This window comes from Heliangelus exortis, chromosome 8 (genome assembly GCF_036169615.1).
Source record: "Heliangelus exortis chromosome 8, bHelExo1.hap1, whole genome shotgun sequence".
Lineage (NCBI taxonomy): Eukaryota > Metazoa > Chordata > Aves > Apodiformes > Trochilidae > Heliangelus > Heliangelus exortis.
Window position 1 is genome coordinate 11,410,440 of NC_092429.1, and position 16,009 is coordinate 11,426,448.

At 52.8% G+C, this 16,009-nt stretch overlaps 3 protein-coding genes across 3 annotated transcripts in view; 2 read left to right on the forward strand and 1 right to left on the reverse strand.

The window, feature by feature from the left end:
- Positions 1–16,009, forward strand: part of HYI (hydroxypyruvate isomerase (putative)) — a 199,374-nt gene that overhangs the window by 129,099 nt on the left and 54,266 nt on the right. The gene's annotated exons all lie outside the window — the stretch shown is intronic.
- Positions 354–4,797, forward strand: C8H1orf210 (chromosome 8 C1orf210 homolog). Its single transcript, XM_071750412.1, has 4 exons — positions 354–639; positions 1,720–2,227; positions 2,870–3,016; positions 3,474–4,797. Exons 1-4 carry the CDS (start codon positions 550–552, stop codon positions 3,803–3,805), a joined length of 1,077 nt encoding a protein of 358 aa, XP_071606513.1. The 5' UTR covers positions 354–549; the 3' UTR covers positions 3,806–4,797.
- TMEM125 (transmembrane protein 125) lies at positions 6,377–15,136 on the reverse strand. The gene is made up of 2 exons (XM_071750419.1): positions 14,852–15,136; positions 6,377–9,864 (listed from the first exon to the last, which is right to left on the reverse strand). Exon 2 carries the CDS (start codon positions 9,564–9,566, stop codon positions 8,889–8,891), a length of 678 nt encoding a protein of 225 aa, XP_071606520.1. The 5' UTR covers positions 9,567–9,864; positions 14,852–15,136; the 3' UTR covers positions 6,377–8,888.

Genomic DNA, 16,009 nt, shown 5'->3' on the forward strand with positions numbered 1-16,009 from the left:
CTCCAACTTCCTCAGCCGTGGCTTGCTGCCTGCCCCTGCCCCGTGTGTGTGCAGCGGGACACAGGGGCGGCACAGCACCGGGACTGGGCTCATCCTGCTCTGCCCCAGCACGACCCTGCCGGGGACGGTGACACGGAGATGCCCCCTCCTCCTCCTCTGAGCCCCAAAAACTCCCGCTGCTCCTTTCCCACCGTGGCGGCCCCACGGCACCCTACGGTCCACCAGGCCGATGCTGGTGGTCCCCCGGCCCCCCGTCACGGGTGGCAGCGGGGTGGAGGGGTGGTAGCAGGGCGTGGTTGTTAATGTGTAACCGGTGCTGCCACCTTTCACCCTCCCGCAGCGGGCGGGAGGCAGGCAGGGAGGGAGGGAACGGGGCCGGGCGGCAGCCGGGCCGCTCCCGGGGGGCTGAGGGTCTGCGGGGGGCGCGGGGCTCGGCGGTGGCTCAGGGCCGTGCCGTCGCGGCCACACCTCGCCTTGCACAGCCGGCTCCACCGGCTTCCGAGCTTTCCCTGAGGTTTGTTTTTCTGGCTGGCAGTTTCCTGGAGCCAAATGGCTCCTGCCCGCCTTCTCGGGGTCTGCAGCCTCGTGTGCGCCTGGTCCGTGTTGATGGGACACCCCTGCAGCCTCGACCGCCACCAGGTAGGGGGGCGAGGGGGCTCTGGTGTGGGCAGTGGCCGGTGTCCTGCCAGCACGGCTAGAGTGGTGGCACCATGTGCGGGACAGCGCCTTCTCTGCACAAGTTGAGACATGAGGAGCTGTGGTGTTTCTGGCTCTGGGGGAGTCTGTGGGCTGCGGCCATAATGTGGCTGCACATAAGGGGTGCTGCATGGTGAGCAGCAGCGAGGCAAATCCCCCAGCTCCTTCTCCCATGCAGTTATGCAGTGACTGAGCCAGGTCAGGCTGACTGTAGGGATCCCCGAGCACATGGCAAGGAATAGGGAATACAACTCTTCCATCCCATGGAGACAAGTGTTGCAGCCATCAGCTTGACTGTGAGGGGCAGGAGCTGGAAGGAGGCGGGAAAAGTGGCTGTCATGGGTGGACGGCACAGCACAGGGCTGCCCACCAAGATCTCAGATACACCCTTAAAACATTTGTGCTGTTTTCTGCAGCTTGCCCGAGGCCAGCTCTCTATGAGGCCTGTGCAGTGCCCCTGTGGCTCAGCCCCATTATAACCCTGTCCTCTGCAGCCCAGATTTATAAGGGCACAGCTGTTTCTCTATCAAGCCAGGTACAGCAGGGCCTGACGGGAGGAACAGGCCCTGGAAGGGTGGAGGAACAGGACAAAAGGAGAGGTGATCACCCCAGAGGCAAAGAAGCAGAAAGTGCAGCTAGCTGGAAAGCAGCCAGACCTCAAAACCGGGGACTGCAGCCCCCAGCAAACTTATAGCATGGCATATCTGCCTGCAGGGCCCTAACACTGCATCAAGCAGGAGCCCATCACTGCCCAGCCATGGTCCCACAGTACCCACCCTGTCTGTCTGAGCTCTCCCCTTTTCCAGCTGGCTGCTCTCAGTCCTGGGCTGCCCTGCTCCATTTTTTCCCATTTGTCCTGGCCCACACCAAACTGGCAGCTCATGTGTTTTTTACAGCTGTTTATGGCTTTGTTTTTCCAAAGTCTGCAAGGGTAATTGACTAAGACAGTTGAATTTCTGGGTAGAGATCTAGAGATCCTCTCTTGCACAGAAAGCACATCTCAGACAGCATCTCTTTCCCCAGGGATGGGCCAACTGCAACAGGAAGAACCTCCTGCATGCTCCAAGCTCCCTGCCAAGAAACATTACTAGTCTGGACCTCTCCTTCAACTCCTTGGTTGTGCCCCATCACGGGACTCTATTGATGCATTTCTCTTCCCTGCACTCCCTCAACCTCTCCAGCAATGCCCTGCTGGCACTGGGCCCAGCAATCTTCTCCAACCTTGAGGCACTGCATCTGCTGGACCTGAGCAGCTGCAGTATCGCCTACCTCCACGTGGATGCTTTCAAGGGCTTGGGAAACTTGCACACACTGCTCCTAAGAAATAACAATCTGCACGAGCTTAAGGTCCCTTTCTTCCTACCGCTGAAGGCTCTTTTCCACCTGGACCTGCAGCACAATGAACTGGTCTCTGTGAACACTTCGAGCCTGCAGCTGATGGAGGCAGTCCCCCAGGTCCAGCTGGAAGGGAACCCCTGGGTCTGTGACTGTGCCATGCAGCCTCTGCAGCAGTGGCTACAACGCAGGCAAGGTGAGCAGGTGGGGGGCAGGTGGCATGTCTGGAGCAGGAGGAACCCTGGGTGCAGGGTCCCACTCAATCCCTTTGCTCCAACATTTGGGCAGGCCTTGAGATGGCTCTCCATGGACCTCTCCCACCCTGTGGAGTGATACAATGAAAACCTCTAATTTCCTTGCTTGAAGTTACATGATATAAAATATTTCTAGGAACAGCAGACAGGATAATTTAGCCACTCTTCTGGGAAATATGTAAATCCACCTTTATGTATCTACATGCAGTGACCCTACTTTTAGGAGCTGCTGAGCACTTGGCAGCTCCTCCTGTGGAGCAGAATCAGGCTGCAGCTTTCTGAGCTTGGCTCCCAGGTGAGAGCCACCCTGTGGCAGTGGGTTTTCTGTTAGTGTCCATGAAATTGTCATTATCCAGTTAAAAGGAGACTTGTAATAAGGTCACACACTTGCATAGTTTATTAGTCAGAATTTTTTATTTGCTTGTGCTTTTCAATATGCTGAGGGCTGGCGATGCTGGAGGGCAGAGCCAGGAGCACCGTGAAGTGCATTCCACCAACCCAGGAGCAAGCAGGGAGCACCTTCTCTGAAATGGGGGGAATGGGTGAAGACCCCCAGTCTCACCTTTAGCCCTTGTGTCTCCCAGCTGTGCAGGTGACCTGTGCATCACCCCCAGGGCTGCGGGGCTGGGAGGTTGCAGCTCTGGACTCCCAGGACCTGGGCTGCCAGATGAAGCAGCGGTTTCCTCGGGAGGCGAGCACGGTGCAGCAGATCACAGAGACCCAAAGCAACAGTAAGTTGTGAGCTATGGGGGTGTGTCCATAAGGTCTGGTTCTCTCCTGCCTTCCATCACCCCAGAGGGACTGCAGGTGGAGACCCCCTCCTTTGCCTTGCAGTCTCAGGGTCTCAGGCTGCCTGACCACTGCTGGTGAAGTGGGTGGGTGGCCACCACCTGGAGGTGTTTGCTGACTTTGCAACAGAAAAGTTAGCAGATGCCACAGGGCCGTGCAGAACACAGGGTCCACAGTGACAGGCAGCAGTATCAGACAGCTGTTGGGCAGTTTTCCCCACAGTGTGTACTCACCCTTGGTAGCTACTACACCTCAGTGAAGAGCATTTATGTTGCTCCTAATGAGAGCAATGTAGTGTTGGCTACATGCCACAGGCATGCATGGAACTAGATGCTGAGGAGTACCAGGTATTCCACAGGCTGACCCACCATGCCCTGATGTGCCTTTCCTTCACTGCAGCCACCACACTGCCCTCTGGGAAGGGGGGAAGGAGCTGGACTTACCTGGTGGGATTCCTGGTGTCAGCAATTGGCATCTCCATCCTGATCGCACTGGCTGCCAAGTGCAAGCTCTTCCACAAGCACTTTGCCAGCTACCGCCACCGGCAGCTGCCTGAAACCAGCTCAATCGGAGGCTGCCCCATGGAGGATGGCAGTGGTGAGAGCCACCCCATGCCTGGTGCTGCTGATCTGCAAGCTGAGGATGATGATGGTTTCATTGAGGACAACTACATCCAGCCAAGTGAGCAGCTGTCAGAGGAAGAGGAGCGGGAGTTGCATCTCTCCATCTGAGCCTGCAGTCCACCACCACTGTGGCCTCTTGCTGTCCCTGCCACCTTTGTCCCCTTCCTGCCCTTTCCCACCTTCCCTCAGTGGGACGTGCCCTTTTGGACCCATGTGGGTGGAGCAGGAGAAAAGGGGTGGAGAGCAGGAGGAGAGGGAGTGAGCTGGGAGTGGTGATGGAGACTATAGGCAGCCATCCTGACAGTGCTCCAGCATGATGTCAGTGGGGCTGCACTGGCACAGGACACTGGACTGACTGCTGCTCTCCCAACCTGGCTCAGATGCTGAAGCTGAAGGAGATGGTGCCTGTTGTGCCTGGGCAGCCTGGTTGGGTGGGAAGAGGAAGCTGCCCTGGTTCTTCCTGCAGGGTCTCAGCTACTGGTCCTGCTTCCCTCTGGAGCCAGACCCACCTCTGCTGTGTCCCTCAATGTGTTGTCAACTCCAGGGTGGGATTGAAGCATGATTTAACCTTAGCTCTACCTGTGATGGTTTGTTGGGGCTCTCCCAGCAGCAGAGCCGGAAGCAGACCTCCAGCCCCACAGCTGGGGTGTGGCTTTTGTTGTATGTGTTTTCTAGGGCCATAAATACATTCCTTTTCAACTGTGATGGTGAGGGAAGAGGTCTGTGGCACAACTGCTGCTGTGCAAACAAATCTGTTACCTGATCTGCTGCAGGCAGCCCTGGTGCATCATCACAGGGTTTCTGTGCACATCTCTCTAGCATTGCTTCCAGCTGTGATCCTTCCCAATTTTCTCTCTTCCCTCTCCAGCAAGATATGGTAGAAAGACACATTTCCCAGACCAGCTCTGTGGAGCTGAGCAAACTTGTTGGCAGCACCAGTTGTGGTGTCAGGCAGGCACGTGCACTGGGGCGAGACAGCCCTGTCCCCTGGCAGCCATTACAGAGTCCTGTCTGTATCTCTAAGCCTGGTGTTATACCAATGTTATAATTTTTGCATTCCTGTCATCTTTGTGGTACGATAAACAGCTCATGAGACATGAGTAACTCCATGTTGTTTCTGCTGTAGCAGGTTGTGCCTGCATGGGTCACGCTGGAGTTAAAAGCAGGGAACAGCAGCAGCGTTCACCCTTAGTAAGTGATTCACAGGGTTGGTACCATTCGCTTGGGAAGATCTCCTAGGGCACAGCCTGGTCACTACTGCCCCTGATAGCCCAGGAACGTCTCCATCACACTCTAGAGCATGAAGCACCACCACAGCATTTCTTGCCGTTCTGCCACATGGCTCATTTCCCCATCCTCAAACCTCTGTTTCACTGTAAAATGCCCTTTTATGTCTTATTGAGATATTTATAGAGCACAGTGTATACAGAAGTAAATAATACACCTCAGAGAATGTAATCCACAGGGGACAAACAGTTTAGGCACTGACTGGATGATACAGGCCAGTGAGTTAAAGCACCTTCCAGAGAGGGAATTTGCTCTTTGAAGCCAGAGTGAAACCTACTGGCTTGTTTTAGTGATCTGCCAGTTTTTGCTCCTAAGTGCCTAAATTTCTAAATTAAGCTTTAATTTTGCAGTCACTATCTCATGTTTTGCCTCTGGGGCTCATCTTAACAGCTTCCTGTGAAAATGCAATCTATGCTGTAATTTTTAAAAATTTTTAATATATTTCAGGCCATCTAGGAGACTTAAACCTGAGAGTTGGGAAGATGCTTTTCAGTTATTTTTTGAAAGGTATTTTCTGGGCTTTCAGTATGCTTTTCAATCTTACGAACTCTCACGAGATGCAGTATTTTACTTTTGGTCTCAGCGATGTCTTAAAAGAGATTTAAAAATACAACTGCTTAATTGTATTTTAGTTAGAATTATTTATCCAGAATCTCACTCAATCTCATCCCTCAGTACCTAGTGGTGGGTTTTTGTCTACTTTGACTGTTGGGAGGCTGGTTTTCAGGTATGCGGGGAGCCTCAGTCCCATGGCAGCCCCTGTTCCCCTTCTCCAGGCAGCTCCAGTTCAAGTGGTCAGGAGCCTGGCAGCTGCCCCCAGGAGAGGGGGGTGAAATGCATCTGGCACGCAGAGCTGGGAATACGAGGGGGTCAGAGCAGAAAAGGAAGAGCTTTCTCAAGACAGGGTCCCACCAGGAAGCTGCCTCGAGGGCAGAGGTTGCTGCTGGCAGATGGCAGCAGTAGGAGGTATGCAGGCAGACTGGTTCCAGGCTCTACCGCAGGACTAAACAGCTTCTCTGTAAACAAACCATCTGGCACTGACATAACTCGGGAGGCTTTTTGTGCACCCTCTAGAGCATCTTTCAAGGGCACGGCAAGATTTTGGGTTCACAGAGCGGTAGTAAGGGGGATCAGCTCTAGGTTCTCAAGCAGAAGGAGATGCGCACACACCTGGAGGTGGGAGTTGCATATCAGGAAATAAGCAACTGCAGATGGGGGGCTGTGGTGGCATTGCCACGCTAGCTGATGAGCCGAAACCACAGACACAGGAGGGAGCCTGGGCTGTCATGATTTCTGCCCTGAGCTCAGCATGAGCAGAGGCCAGCTCTGCACGGCTCTGCCACCTCCTGCTGTGCAGAGGAGCCAGCACTCAAGCATCAGTCTTCAACACAGTCAGCTTCTGTAACATTTTATTACATATTTCCACACACAACACGGGAACCGAGAAAGGAGCAAACCAGCACTGCTGCTGCAGGAGGTGAGCCCGGGACTGGGCACTGGGCAGCCAGACACCCACACTGCCACCTACGAGGACAGCCGGTTCATAGCTGATACTTCCTCAGCTTGCTGGCACGGCCCCCAAGCATCCTTTAAGGCACTATTCATGGGCACTTGGGGCACATTTTGAAGGGGCTATGGAGAGGAGGATTCACAGTGATGCATCTTCAGAGAAATGCCCAGATGTGCAAAACAGCTGGTGTGCAGGCAGCTGTGGCCTGTTCACACCTGTGGGTTGGGGGATCCAGGAATAACCACTAAAGCACTGATGCAGGCAGAGGTGGTGCAGAGCAGCAGCAATGGTCATGTGCAAAACTGTCCATCTCTGGCCTATCTCTCCCTGTGTAAGCACAGGGGTTCCTTCTGGACCTGAGGTCAAACAGCCTGAAGGGGAAGGACAGCTCTTTGCTTTGCAGGGAATGTAGCACAGAAGGATCTTAGCTTAGTAACATCCTCTGAATTCTTGGGCAGATTAAGGGAAGTGATGCAGAGAGACGGGGAAACAACAGTTTAATAAAATCTATGGATGATGTGAAAGTGTCAGAGGAACATGCAGAAATAGCAGAGATCCAGAAAAGAAAATCCAAAAGGATGTTCTGCCATGGGGAAGTAATCCAAGGCTTCAAGGGGAAGGAAAGTCAGCAGGAGCAATGCAAGAATAGATGAATACAGAAGTGCCCTCATGCAATATGAGTGCATCAGAATGGTGTGGCCTGGAGCAGCGAAGGGATGAAGCCCTCACTGTCCATCACATACATGGTGAGGTTCACTGATGCTGATCTCTGACATCGCCTCCAGGTGATTCGTGCTGTTACTCAGGGACTGAGCTACTGTTCTCTTCCAAATAGATTTGCTACCAGGCACCAATCAATAATAGCTTGGGCTTGTTCAATTACAGAGGGAACTCAGCAAATAATGAGCAAACATAATGTCTGAGGCAGAGCAGCTCAGGTGAGAGGGAGGTGGGAGCAGACAAAGAGATGAAGAGGAAGCTGCCCAGAAGCAGCTTTCCTAAGAGGTTAGGATCTGTGTTCATGGAAAGCACAGTAAAATAGTCTGCAGGTCTACAAAGCAAATGGGAATTTTGACAGGTAAATTAGCTTCAAGTCACAGGAAAAGCTCCTGGGGGTGAGTTGTTAGTCTACCTCTGAGAGAGGCACCTCAGTGAGAGAGATAAAACCTGTTGAGATAAAACAACAAAACAGCTCCAGGTAGGGCTCAAGCAGTAGCAGAACTTTTCTGCCCTGCAGCAGCTGCAGCATGTGGGAGGCAGAAACAGTGGGGAAAAAGGCAGAGACCAGTGTGAACTGCAGTGCTCCTGTGGGAGCAGAGGTTCCTCTGCTTGGGAATCTTCTGTTGAAGGGTGACAGCAATTGCCCCTCACAATGCCCTTGACAGGCAGTGGCCCCAGCTCTGGGATTTGGGCATCCCATCACCATCCCCCAGTGACTGCACCTTGCTGTTTGTGGCTCACAAGGCTGAAGCACACAGCTGTGATAACAGAGCCCTGACACACAGTCCAGCACTGAAAACCTATCAGGACCTTGAAGCCAACACTCTATTCACCTTTTTGATAAACTACAAAGATGTTGGCCTGCAGAAATGTGATATTGGAAAAGAACCTGGCATTGCAAATACAAAGGGCATTTAATGTAAGGTCCAGTCACACTGAGGGCTCTAGAACACAGAATCCCGTGCAAATCCCACCCTTCCACAGACACACAGGTGCTTTCTTGGGAGAAGCCCTTGCAGCTGTACCTCCCTCTGAGTGTCCTTCACTTGTGCTGCATGCCTGCTGACACACAGAATATTCCCTGCCATTCATCAGCTGTTACAGGCTTTACTTTTGCTCAGGAGCCCCGCAGGCTGAGAGGGAGGGGATGCACAGCACAGAGCATCGCAGCATGCTCAGGGTGTACACATCTTCATGGGTACAGAGGCATGAAGTGCTGGAGCCAGCTGAGACGTGGGTCCAAGCTGGTGTCTCTGCACAGAGCACAGGGTGGTTTTGCACCACCCACAACCGCAGCCTCTCGTGCCAGGAGAGCACAAACACAGCCCTGGGAACTGCAGGAATTGAAGCAAGCACTGGGGTCCCCAGAGGTATGGGATGGGCTCACCTGGATTTTGTGACGGGGTCACAGCTGGGCAGGCAGCCTCTGTCACAGGAGACTTAGTGGAGAAAAACACCATCCAGGCCAGCAGCATGCTCTAAATGAACCAGGTCAAAGAGCCCACCCAGGCACCCCAAGTCCCTGCCATGCTGTCAGCCCAGGGCAAAGCACGTGCCAGTCATCTCCAAAAGAAGCACAAGGCACACCACAATGCTCATCCTTCCCTGGGGAAAGGCTGGCATAAGCCCTGCAGATGGGTCATGTCCAGTGAGGTTCATGCAGGGGGTCCTGGGTCAGATCAGGTTGGCCATGCTGGAGGTGGGAGGAAGCCTCCTGTTTGCAGTGAGGCGGCCGGAGATGGTGAAGACGCGGATCTCGCCAGCCTCCAGGGTCCGAGGAGCACCCTGGTGGCAGGAGGTGCAGAGAAGGTAGAGCAGCAGGCAGAGGAGGATGGCACTGCCAGCAGTCAGGAGGACAACCCCGCTGGTGAACATGCTGGCCAGCGGCCGTGCGGGGCTGAGCTGCATGGTGGTGGTGGAGAGGATGGTGAGCACAACTCCGCAGACCAGCAGCACCAGGGCACTGAGCAGCAGCACCAGGCAATCCGAGAAGCCCCCGCTCTTCAGGAGCTCAATCTGGTCCCGACTGCGGATGCAGTTCATGTCCTGGATTGCAGAGCTCAGCAGCTGCTTCAGCAGCACGAGCAGAGCCAGGAGGCAGAGTGTGGTGCCCACAGCCAGCCGCCACTCCCCAGACCGGCTGCTCGTGCTATACAGCAGGATGATGCCCCCGATCCCACAAGCTAGGATCAGCACCACAGCCATCCCGTAGCACAGGATGGACTTCTTTGGGTCCTGGAACCACCAAAGCTCCACATGTTCCTCCAAGATGTTTCTCTGGATGTGGTCTGCATCTGCAGGGGTGCGGGGACTGCTCATTTCTGCCAGCTCTGGCATGGTGGGTGGCTGCATGGGGGGGGACAGAGTGGGATGGTTGTACAGATGAATCTACACCCTTACAGCAAAGTGGAGGGTCAAGACAGCAGCAGTTGTGAAGGCAGCTGCATTTCTCAAGCAGGAATGCCTCTGTCTCATTCTTTGGAGCCTGCTGGAGCTCACTTCTGCAGCAGGGCCAGATGAAGAGCTATGGTCCATGCATTGGGGGTGAGCCCACCCACCTGTCAGAGCTGCAGGACATGGTGGAGCATTCCCAGTGCAACACAGTAGGGAAACAACCAGGGCTGCATCCTTTCTTTCCTGTGCTTTTAATCTGAAAGAGTCAAGAAGAGAAGACATCATTAAACAGAGATCCTGCTCCCCTGCACCAAACAATCCCCTGCCAAACCCTCGGCCTTGGTTGCTCCAGGCTGGCCTGCAGACCTTCCCCTGCCTCCCTCACAAAAGCCCCATGCACAGGAGCACGGATCAGCCACATACATCTTCCCAGGAGACCTCCAAGAGTTGCAGGAGGACATCAGCCTGCCCCAAGGGCGAGCCCCCTGCCTCCCCTGCCTCCCCAGCCCCCTGTGCCCTGCTCTGAGGCTACTGGCACATTGCTGCCTGCAGGACTCTGCCTGCAGCTGGTGCTGGCAGCAGGGCAGGGACAGAGCAGAGGCAGGTCCCTCCTGGGATAAAGCCTCATTCACAGCTTCAGCTTCACATGTTCCCTCATCAGCATCAGCCTCTTGTCACCAACTGGCTCTGCTGGCCAGCAGGAGTGGGGGAGGTGGGGGTCAGGACCAGGGCTTAACCCTTCCAGTCCAGTTGTTGGAACAGTAAGGCTGCACTTGCTGCATATCCTCAGCAATGTCCCTATTCCTGCACCACTGTCAGTCCTCCCTCCCAAGTTGCCTAAAGAAATGCAATGGTTACATCTCCAGTGGTCTCAGCACTTCCCTGAAAAGAGCTCATCACACAGCTGGGACCCGGTACCCTGCAATTTTGCTTTCTTCTCTGCTCCACCTGGTCCCTGAAGCACCACATCACCAGAGGGAAGCAGAAGGGCATCAGTGGCTGCAGGGTAGAGGCAGGCTCCATGCTGCTGTGTTTAGCTGGGCACCCCTCAACACAGCACCTTTCATTACCCTGCAACCTGGCTTCACAGGCTCACCATCCCCACAGCATCCTAGCCTCCTAGCCCTCCTTAACACTTATCTGGGTACAGTTTTACACCAAGAGAGGAAACCACTTGCATTTCTCTCACATGAAGTCATGCTCCACCATGTGAGTACTCCAGCTGGTCCCTGAGCACCAAAGGGTCCCCCCAGCACAGCTGGCACCCAAAGCAAGGAGATGTGCTGGGGATGGTGCAGGAGCATTTCAGGTATCATTGAGCCCTTGAGACATGGGATGGACTCTGAAGATCCCCAAACTGCCTCCCCAGCAACCTCCCAAACAGGATGACACACCCACAGCCATCATGGACAAACCACTCAGAGCCCCACAGAAGCCCATGGTGGGGACAGGAACTGATGCAGATCACCTGTGTCAGAGCTGTGTCACTTCTCCTGGATGAAGGAACAGTCACACAGCACCCTGCCTGCTAGAAATGGCTCTCCAGGAGCCCATCAGCCCATGCCAAACACATTCCATCTGCCTCTGTGCCCTCCTCTGCTCAGCACTGAGACTCTGGGTTCATCATGGGCACGTAGGGGTGATTTGTGACCTCCATGCATAGCAGCTTTGCATACACACCAAGGTTTTTCCCTCCCACAGCTCTCTACATCCTTAGACTATCTCCAGAGGTTGCATCCCCTTATGGCACTGGTTTTGTTTCCAGCAAACACTTCAAAATCCCCTCCATGGGGGACAAGCCAGTGTAGGGTGAGGGGAGGAGGACAATAGCGTGGAGGTGCCTGAACCAGACACCGCCTGACAGTGTCAGGCCAGGCTCCTCCTGAGTCACTCCCCGGCTGTGATGGAGCATGAGGTCACCCTGGACTTGGCTCGGGGCTCACTGCCAGCTGGCAGCACGTGTCCAGGAAGTCTCTAACCACCACGAGACCCAGGGACCCATTGTGCTGGGCACTTCACACTGTGCCATCCCCCTGCATGGCTGCTCATGCTTGGGCCAGGAGTAGGCTGGGACACAGAAACCCAAGCTCCAGAGGGTATAGTTACCTGGAAGCCCATGAGAGACCTGCAGCTCTTAGCTAGAGCTAGAACAATCAGAAGGCATCAATTAGGGAGGAAAAAAAAAGCTGTGGTTGGTAAGCTGATTTGTGCCTGCTGGGACCCATTTAGATTTTGCATGAGACAGCAGATACCTTGCACTGTCCACATGAGCCCAGGGCACAGGTCCTTGAGAAGGTGAAGATGTCACGGGCACTTTCAAAGTGGAGGAGTGAGAAGATGTTGAGCCTGGAGACATTTCCCCAGATTATGCAAAACATCTTGGTTCTAAGCACTGCTTCCCTGGGGATTGGACAAGGCAATCTTCTGAGTTCCTTTTCAACCCCTAACTTTCTATGATTCTGATTCTATTGGTTACTTTCCTTCCCCAAGCTCAGAGGAGCCATACCTCCTCCTATCAGCAAACAAGTGAGTCTAGTAGATAGCAGGTTAGTAGATTAAATCAAGTTTTTGGAAGAAGAAAGCATAAAGCTTGGAGAAGTGCAGAGTCTGCGGTCTTCTGCTGCTTGACTGAAGCTGCACACACGAGCTGTGAGTCAAAGAGTAAGCAAAAAAGCCACAACTGCACAAACCACAGTGAGGGAAAATGCAGTGAAAAAGATCAAGCTACAGCACTGTATTCTCATGTTACTTTAAAAAATTTAACAATTTTATTTTTATTTGCTCAAGAAAAGCTGAGAGATAAAGATAAAATTAGCATCTACACTTTCTCCAGAATCTGAGGGTTGGTGGAGGATACATAGCCCCTCTGGGATCATTCTAGTGTTTAACCATCCTCACCATGGATAAATTTTCCTTAAAGCTAACTACAATTTCCCATTCCTCAGCATGACTGCATTGCCCTTATGAAAAATCTGACGGTCTTCATATGTTAAACCAAAGCAGCCCTGTTCTGGGCTGCCACTCCTTGGAGGAGAGGTGAAACTAATCTCACAACTATGATTTATGGGTTTCTTGGCTTTATTCAGCACAACAGTTTGCCCAGATCAGATCGAGGGAAAGGAAGGAATGTGGAGACACATCTTTCTCTCTGAGGGATCCTTCTCTCCAAAGGAGGAGGACAGCCTTTCCACAGCAGTTCCCCTTCTGTAGCTCTTCTTTGGGCTACCTAGTCTGGGATAGACTGTAACACAGACCTTGTGGGAGCTTAAGCCCCTTGGCCCACCAGATTAACCAGTCTGATAATATCACAGGTCATTAATCTCTACCTTTTACTTACTACTGAATCCAGCACCTTCAGTACTCCTATCACTCTATGCAAGAGAAAAAAGAAGACCAGCCCAGTCATACAATGCTTTCTGACTGCAGGTCACATTTCAGGAAAAAAAATGACATGCTGTCCTTCCCCATTGCTGGCTGGCAGCTGGGGAGGAAGGACAGGAAAGCACTGGGAATGCAGGAAAACAAAAATGCTCGTGTTTTTCCTTTTCATTGTGTTTTTTTTCCCCTATACTGTCAATGTTTAACTGAGAATCAAGGGTCATCATCAACTGATGTCTGGCCACTCCTGACTGCAGGTGTGGGAGACGCTTGCTGGCTGCCTGGGAATGGTATATACATTTGTTTACTTATGTACTTTAAGTGTCTGACTGATAGCTGACAGGCCACAGACTGTATGTTAATTAACAGTTTCAGTTCAAAGCCATGTACAGCTCAGCTGAGAAATACTCCTCACTTCCCTGCTCTCCCCCAGCCCAGGGGAGACCACCTGACATCGCTTACCCACAGTGTTCATGAGGGGAAGCCTTTGGAGTGGGTCAGGCTCCTGCAGCACTTACAGCCCTGGAAAGGTTTTATACAGCTATGTGAACTTTGTAAGCATCATGGATACTAGGAGAGCCTGGCAAAATTTGCTGTAAAATAACAATACATAAATTATTTCCATGAGCAATCCAGATGAGAGCAAACAGAGCCTCACAATCTCAAACAGATAAAAGCCATCTCCGTCCACTGCTTTTCCAGTCTGTCACAGCTTATTTGCTTCTTGGCTAGATCTGGCCATAGTCTGTTTGGGATGGACCTGCTACCACTCGGTGCCTCCCAGAAACCTCTAATCCATAATAGACATACACATTTTCCCACGCTTTTGTGTATTTTTTTCAGTCTCCCAATGCTGGAAAATACCCTTCTGGTATTAACTTGGCCAGCCCTGAATGGCTGTAGTTCCTTTTCAACTGCAACAGTCCTGTCCTATCCTATCCTATCCTATCCTATCCTATCCTATCCTATCCTATCCTATCCTATCCTATCCTATCCTATCCATTAACTCCCTAGAAGGTGCAAGGAGAATGAAGCCCATATATCTTGTTTTACACCTGAATTACTGCCAATACACAAATCTGAAGCTCTGATTGTCATGGTGCTCAAGACCCAGCTGTACCCCTGCAAGCAGGGATGCTGCTGCCCTGGGATGTGTGGGAAGGTTCCCTCTCTGGAGTGAGGATAGAGGGAATTGGAGTAATGGAGGTTTTATGTGGCATCTATCTGTCTCACCCAAAATCTTAGCAAGAGATCCACAGTCCTTTGGCTCCTACATCACCAATTCCCACAGCTCTTCTAGGGCTGCTCAAAATCCAGGCAAACGTATGTCTGTGAGGAAAGCCAGCCCTCTCTGCCCTGCCAGCGGGATTATGCTTTCCCAGAAGTAAGCATCTGTCCCACCAGTGCTCCTGCTACCAGACATCATTAAGGAAGCTTTGAGGAAGCCCTGGGTGATGGTGGACCGTCCCTTCCTTGAAGACCTGGGGGTAAAGGCTTGTTGTAACAGGATCAGCATACAGCAGCTTTTTACAGAAATCTAGATAGCTTTGGCATGCTCCGTTATAAAGTTTCATGGTTACCCTTCCTCTCTGAATGCACAACAGGCATCCATCATCCTGACTCCATGGAGCCTGTCCTGATGCACCAGTGCTGAGGAAGGCCTGGAAGACCCAAGGAGGCAAGAAGCTCCCAGGCCTTATGTACCAAGAGGAAACATGATGGCATGAGGGAGAAATGCTGTGGAGGCAAGAGGAGGAATCACTTAACAAAGTAGGTCCGAAGCCTCCCCCCAACCTGCCAGCAGCTCCTAATGGAGCACCCGGCCCTTCCCGCACACGGTCGGGTCCTGGGGAGGGCTCACTCACCTGCAGCAGGCGCTGCCCGCACGCCACAGCCCAGCGCTGTGCCCTGCTCCTGGCTGGCAGCAATGGTCTATCCTGGCTTTCCTTCCCACTGGATTGAGCTAACAAGGGATCTCCCGGGGAAAATCTCTTCCCTTCCTCCGGCACCTCCTGCCAGGGAGCAGCGCTCCTGCCGGCTCCCCTTCCCGGTGCGGTGCGGGCCGGCTCTCGCCCGGGCAGGTGCATTCCCCAGCAGGGTGGCGGCTCAGTAAACCTGCTGATGGCCTGGAGAAGATCCAGAGCTGCGCCGGTGAGCAGGCGCTACTCCTCCCTTCCTTCTTCCCTCCCTCCCTCCGTCCCTCCCCGGGCAGGATCTGGCCGCACACCGATCCTGAAGGGTGGCTCATTTCCTCCCATCGGGAGGTGAAGGGGGTGCTGGAGCCAGGGAGCGGCTCCCGGGCAGCAGGTGAGAGGAAGCCTGCAGCCATGTTGGCAGCACCAGGGAAGATTTGACTTATTCAGTAAATCTTCCGCATGAAATAAAATAACTCCTGTGCTACTGCATAGGCTATCGCATGATCCTGGTACCATCAGGACTGGATCTTTGTATGGCATTAGTCCAGGCAGGCACTTTAGTCATTTTGGTGCCATGTCCCCCATTACCAGCCAGGGGCAGTTCCTCGCTCCCAGGGATACAGCAGCATTTGCAGACCTTACCATACTGCAGAGAAGCTGACTTCCTGGTAATGTAGAAGTAAAAAAAAAAAAAAAAAAAAAAAAAAAAGTGACCATTTTGAGAGGAGTTACAGAAAGAGGACTCATTTGAAGTCAGCAGGGGAATGGGACTCCCAGCCAGAGTGCTTGCTGCTTTCTTTGTGGATGGGCTTAATGACAGCAAAGGGATCACTACTGTGAATCTGAGCAGCAGGAAAATCTCCTAGGGGATGTGGAATGAACAGAATGGGGCTCAACAACAGCTCTTGCCTAACTAATGGAAAGAAGGCTTGGTTATTGAACCTTATGCTAGTTTTTTTAGCAGGCTATGAGACAGGAAGCTTTGGGAATTATAACAATGACAGATTCAGGAATTCATCTGTGTAAAATCTGACAGATCTTTCAAAACCTGTGAAATATCATCTGTCCAGTGGTTGTTGTCCTAAACCTAAAACAACAAGTGTTATG